General features: G+C 36.6%; 2 protein-coding genes across 2 annotated transcripts; both read left to right on the top strand.

The window, feature by feature from the left end:
- The first annotated feature begins 1557 nt into the window (after positions 1-1557).
- On the top strand, positions 1558-5308 carry LOC103308633. The gene is made up of 5 exons (XM_008182344.1): positions 1558-2707; positions 2809-3062; positions 3196-4786; positions 4848-5020; positions 5078-5308. The coding sequence occupies exons 1-5, from the start codon at positions 1558-1560 to the stop codon at positions 5306-5308; spliced, it is 3399 nt and encodes a 1132-aa protein (XP_008180566.1).
- Positions 5309-5798: 490 nt separating this feature from the next.
- LOC115034005 lies at positions 5799-6260 on the top strand. Its single transcript, XM_029488923.1, has one exon. The coding sequence runs from the start codon at positions 5843-5845 to the stop codon at positions 6167-6169; it is 327 nt and encodes a 108-aa protein (XP_029344783.1). The 5' UTR covers positions 5799-5842; the 3' UTR covers positions 6170-6260.
- The last annotated feature ends 629 nt before the right edge of the window (positions 6261-6889 follow it).

Genomic DNA, 6889 nt, shown 5'->3' with positions numbered 1-6889 from the left:
CCGAGATTGTCCGAAGCCAAGACGTCCGTGTTCAAACTGCGGATCAACACGACACATGCGCGGCCATTGTACTGCAACTGAAGAAGCTGCTGAAACGACAAAAGTAAGATCGGACGCTTGTCTAGCCGAATTCACCACCACTATGCCAAGTCAAAACCCGTTTTTAAAAACGGTTCAACTAAACGGGAATTCGGCCGACGGGTTGATCGGCACAGGTGTGTAAGACGGTGAACGGTCACTTTGTACAGTCCATTGTTTAAAACGCTTAACGCGGACACTTTGTACGGTTGGGTAAAAAGGTTCATTGCAGAACGTGGACACTTTGTACGGTTGGGTGAAAAGGTACATTGTAGAACGCGGACACTTTGTACTATTATAGTATTATATACATGATGATATTTTATTGATCGTTCATTTTGACGAATTATTCTAAAATTGATTTATTTTGACGAATTATTCCAAAATTGATTTGTTAAACCCTCAATAAATATTAATCTATAATTATGCATGTGCACTTTATATCTGAGCTTGACACTAGGTATTATATCAACATTATATATTTTTTTGTAATTTTGACATATTTTCATATTATACTATAATAGATGTAGTTTTTAAAGATTTTTTTCAGTATTTTATTTTATTTGTCATTTTTACATATTTATATTGTACACATTTTTAATTTAATTTAAAACTGATAGTATAATACAATTTATTAAGATTTATAATTATATTATTGATTATTTGTTTACTTTGATTATTATTAATATACAATAGCTATAACAATTTACTACTCATTTTTAATTTTTCTATTTTAATAATTGACATTATATATACTTACTATATACTTCGTTTCCCGGCAACCAATAATTATTATTATAATAGCTTCAAAACCCATGGCAACCATTTAAAAACAAAAATTTCCATCGGAAATCTCAAAATTCCTGTTTGAGCACCTCCCGGGGTTGGTTCTCTCCCTTTGTAAATTAGCCTATCTTCTGCTCAGAGGTATAATCTATTCTCTTATCTAATATATAAAGTTCTCGAGTCACAGTTTTCGTTGCCATACTCCTCCGAAATGGCTTGACAGATTTTGATGAAATTTTTTGTGCATATTCAGTAGGTATGAGAATCGGCTAACATCTATTTTTCATACCCCTAAGTGATAAGGGTTGTCCAAAAAAGAATAACAGAAGTGCTCAAACAGGGATTTTGATAATTTACAGTAGAAATATTTGTTTATAAATGGTTGCTAAGGTATTGGTTATAAATATATATATATAAAAAAAAAAATAGATACAACATACAAAAATACATACAATCCTCAATTTTCACCCTTCTACGATCAACCCTTATATTTTAATAGCCATTTTAGTAATTTAATCATTTTTCCTTTTAATCAGCCCCTTTGCGTTTTATTGGCATTGCTCACCGTACAAAACATAGGGTACATTATGTACAATTGTCCACGTTACTACACTTGATGCATAAACAATATGTATGGCAACGAAAACTGTGTACACGATAATTTTATGTATTAGATGTTTTGTACAGTGAGCAATGCCAAGAAAACGCAAAGGGGCTGATTTGAGCCGCAGTACAAGTAAAGCTCGAAACTTGCGAAATAACAGATCCGAAAGAATAGAAGAACAAATCCAGCAACAAAATACTGATGCACGTGTCAGAATGGCGCAATTGCATCAAGAAGAGCCAGAAGATACACGAGCTGAACGCAATGAAGTCAGAAGATTAGAACAAAGACAATCACGCCGCTTCACAGTCAAAAGACGAAGAACAAATGACCAACAACGACAACAGGTACATCGAGCATTTATATCTGATTCATTCCCGCGTCTAGCATTCCAGTATGAGCCCGATATTAAATATTATGCTCATTCAAAAGTGGTAATTGGTGCTATGGACAAGGAATGTCCGCATTATCATGCTCTGAAATTCAAAAATGAGCCAGCTGGGATGTGTTGCGCGTCAGGAAGAGTGCAACTACCTGAAATTGAAACACCACCTGAACCATTGATCGGTTTACTCATCGGCACGGATCCAGATTCTAACGAGTTCCTGAAGTCAATTCGAAGATTCAATTCATGTTTTCAAATGACATCGTTCGGAGCTACAGAAATAGTTCGAAATACTAATGCAAATGGTCTACAATTCAATTCTACATTCAAAATCAGAGGCCAAGTTTATCATAAAATGGGCTCACTGCTGCCAATGCCAAACGAACCACATAAATTCTTACAAATATACTTTATGGGCGGAGATGATTCCGGAAGCGCACTTGCCAATCGCGTGAATGCACGTTGTTATTATAATAACCTTGATTCACTTTATGCCAGGCGCATCGTCGGCGAGCTAGATGCTCTTTTGAACGAGCACAACGAGTTGTTGAAAATATTTAAATTACATATGCACCAATTACAAAGCGATAATCACGCTATCGTCATTAATCCTGATAAAACACCAGCTGGAGAGCATTTTCGTAGATTCAATGCACCCGTTGTTGATGATGTTGCTGGAATCATGGTTGGCGATTGTACAGCTGCACGAGAAATTGTGATTCGTAGAAGAAATAATAACTTTCAGTTCATTGCTGACACACATCGTTCATATGACGCTCTCCAATATCCGCTAATATTCTGGAAGGGACAAGACGGATATTGCATAAACATAAAACAACGAGATCCCGTATCAGGTACTTCATTGATTATTAATTTGATCGTTAATCATTTAACAAAACAATTAAATTATTGAACGTAATAAATTTAAATTAATTTTTATGAACAAATATTACAGGAGTTGAAACAAACAAGAACGTTAGCTCAAAGGATTATTATGCGTACCGATTAATGATTAAACGTGGCCTGGACAACGTCATTTTACGATGTCGTGAGCTTTGTCAACAATTCATGGTCGACATGTACGCGAAGATTGAGAGCGAACGACTACGATACTTAAGATATAATCAACAAAAGCTGCGCGCGGAAGAGTACATTCATTTGCGAGACGCTATCAACAACAACGCCGACGTCGCCGAAATTGGTAACCATGTAATTTTACCATCATCGTACGTAGGCAGTCCACGTCATTTGCAAGAATATATACAGGATGCTCTGACTTACGTGCGCGAATATGGACGACCATGTTTATTTTTCACGTTCACATGTAATCCAAAATGGCCAGATAACATCTTTGCTACTGCCTGGTTCAAATGCAATACATCGCCATGACATTACAGCACGTGTGTTCAGACAAAAGTTGAAGTCTTTAATAAGTTTCATTACTAAATCACATGTATTTGGTCCCACACGTTGCTGGATGTATTCGGTTGAGTGGCAAAAGCGAGGATTACCTCATGCACACATTTTGGTTTGGTTCATCGACAAAATCCGTCCTGAAGAAATCGATAGTATCATTTCTGCGGAAATTCCAGATCCATCCACCGACCAACTGCTGTTTGATATTGTTACAACAAACATGATTCATGGTCCATGTGGTACTCTTAATAGTTCATCGCCTTGCATGGCTGATGGAAAATGTACTAAAAATTTCCCTAAAGATTTTACCAATGATACGGTCACAAATGTCGACGGATACCCAATATATCGTCGAAGAAATCAAGAAAATGGCGGACAGTCATTTATTAAAAATATCATCAACACAGACATTGATATTGACAATCGTTGGGTGGTGCCATATTCGCCTCTGCTGAGCAAGACATATAATGCTCATATTAATGTTGAGTTCTGCAGTTCTGTGAAGAGCATCAAATACATTTGCAAGTATGTCCATAAAGGCAGTGATATGGCGGTGTTTAGAGTGGAAAATATTAATGTGAATGCTCCTCCAGTGAATAAAAACGATGAAATAACGCTCTACCAAATTGGTCGGTACATCAACTCCAATGAAGCTGCTTGGCGTATCTTTGGTTTTCCAATTCATGAACGGGATCCAGCAGTTGTTAAGTTAGCCATCCATCTTGAAAACGGTCAGCGTGTATTTTTCACGAACGAGACAGCGATTGATCGTGCAATAAATCCACCTAAAACTACACTCACTGCATTTTTTGAATTGTGTAATCGTGCGGATGATTTTGGTGCCTTTGCACGAACATTACTCTATTCACAAGTACCACGCTATTTCACATGTACTCAAACAAAAACATGGATGCCCCGCAAGCAAGGCTCACCAGTTGCTGCATGTCTCAATTTATTTAAATCAAACGCCTTGGGGCGATTATTTACAGTCAATCCAAGACACACGGAGTGCTTTTATCTTCGACTGTTGTTGGTTAATGTTACTGGCCCATTATCATTTCAAGATATACGTAAAGTGAATGGGCAACAATATCCAACGTATAAAGATGCATGCCTTGCACTCGACTTGCTTGAAGACGACAACCAGTGGGAATGCATGCTTGCTGAAGCTGCATTTAACTGTACAGCAATACAAATTCGTCTACTATTCGCTATAGTGTTGACTACATGTTTCCCAGCCCGAGCACAGATATTATGGGAAAATCACAAAGATTCAATGACTGATGATATATTGCATCAACATCGTATACGGTGCCACGATCTAACCATAACATTGAGCGACGAAATGTACAATGAAGCATTGATTGCTATTGAGGATCTTTGCATTGTCATTGCCAACTTACCACTTAGTAATTTCGGTATGAATTCGCCAAATCGAACTGCATCTGATTTAATGAATACTGAAATGAATTGTGAACTGCAGTACAGTACTGTAGAAATGGCAGCGATTGTTGCCCGCAATGTCCCACTAATGAATGAGGAACAAAGAACCATTTATGATCGCATTATGCTTCGCAGTTTCAGCTGGACAAGGTGGGTTCTTCTTTTTGGATGCACCGGGTGGAACTGGCAAAACATTCGTTATTTCGCTAATTCTTGCTGAAATACGATCAAATAATGGGATCGCATTGGCCGTTGCATCATCGGGCATTGCAGCAACTTTATTGAATGGAGGTAGAACAGCTCATTCAGTATTTAAGCTGCCACTAAATATTTAGAATAACCCTGACGCAGTATGCAACATTAAGAAACAATCGTCCATGGCCACTGTGCTGAAACGGTGTAAAATTATTATTTGGGATGAATGTACTATGGCACACAAACATTCACTTGAGGCGTTGAACAGGACATTGAAAGATATTAAAAACAGTGACAAACTATTTGGCGGAACTCTGTTGGTCCTTTCAGGTGATTTCAGACAAACACTTCCAGTCATTCCACGTTCGACATACGCTGATGAGATCAACGCGTTTGCTTAAAATCATCTCCATTGTGGCGTAATGTTGAAAAATTACAGCTAAAAATAAATATGCGCGTTCAAATGCTTCAAGATCCATCCGCTGAAACATTTTCAAAACAACTCTTAGATATCGGTGATGGAAAAGTTGCTATAGATGAAACTGGAAACGTAAAATTACCGACCGATTTCTGCACAATCGCTGATTCGCAAGATACTCTTATTGAACAAATATTTCCCGATGTACACACACAGTACATAAATCATGAGTGGCTTGCAGAAAGAGCGATTTTAGCGGAAAAAAATGTAGACGTTGACAATATAAATCTGAAGATACAGATGTTGTTGCCAGAGAACTTGGTATCATATAAATCTATTGATACGGTTTGCGACGACAGCGAAGCAGTAAACTTTCCACAGAGTTTTTGAACTCACTGGATTTGCCAGGCATGCCACCGCATAATTTACAATTAAAGGTTGGATCTCCAATTATCATGCTTCGTAATTTGAACCCCCCCGGTTGTGCAACGGTACGCGATTAGTCATTCAAAAATTAATGAAAAACGTGATCGAAGCCAGGATTTTAAATGGCAAGTTCAGAGGTGAAAATATACTCATACCACGGATTCCTATTATACCTACTAATGTGCCAATTCAATTCAAACGTATTCAGTTTCTGATTAGATTTGCATTTGCAATGGCTATCAACAAATCCCAAGGTCAAACGATGTCTGTTTGTGGATTAGATTTGAGAACACCATGTTTTTCACACGGACAATTATACGTGGCATGCTCTCGAGTGGGTAAACCATCCAGTTTGTTTGTGTTAGCTAATGATGGACTAACAAAAAATATTGTTCACGCTATTGCATTAAGAGATTGATATTGTTTAATAGTGTTACTGTCGTAATTGTTTATTTAATGATATATAATTTTACGGAATAAATTATAATAAATTAAAAATAATGTTTGCCTTTTGTTATTTTTATATTCCCTCATCGTGCACAGCGCTCCATGCTTATTTCACTCATATACCACATTCTTACATACATACAATATACACATTCTAACATAGATACATACTTCCAATAAGTAAGCTATTTTTTGTCTACACTAGAAATTACTAGGAAATTATTCATATGGCAAAACAACGTTTGCCGGATCAGCTAGTATATTATATAAATATCTGATCCCGTTCACTTCGTTGCCCATTAAAATTGCCAACTCTATATGAATAATAATTCTACATATCACCATGGCAACCATTTATATATAAAACATTCCATCAGAAATTTCAAAATAATATATAATTGGTTGCCATGGTAACATGGACACACACACTGACACACATATGAATATAATATTGGATATAGTGTATATTGTAGGTTTATACATTTAATTCGCCAATATTATATTAGTAAGAGTAGCATTGTGGGCAATAGTATCAAATGTCCCTAGAGTTGATATACTATATACCACGACGCTTACAAGTCTATGAGGTTAAGTGTTTGGTTTTGATACGAATAATAGATCACACACTTTGCATAATGATAATACAAGATATATTTTTACACATTATGACAAATCGGATATAAATCAAATA

Source organism: Acyrthosiphon pisum, chromosome X (genome assembly GCF_005508785.2).
Source record: "Acyrthosiphon pisum isolate AL4f chromosome X, pea_aphid_22Mar2018_4r6ur, whole genome shotgun sequence".
In the NCBI taxonomy this organism is placed as follows: domain Eukaryota; kingdom Metazoa; phylum Arthropoda; class Insecta; order Hemiptera; family Aphididae; genus Acyrthosiphon; species Acyrthosiphon pisum.
This window is presented reverse-complemented; position numbering and strand designations above follow the sequence as displayed.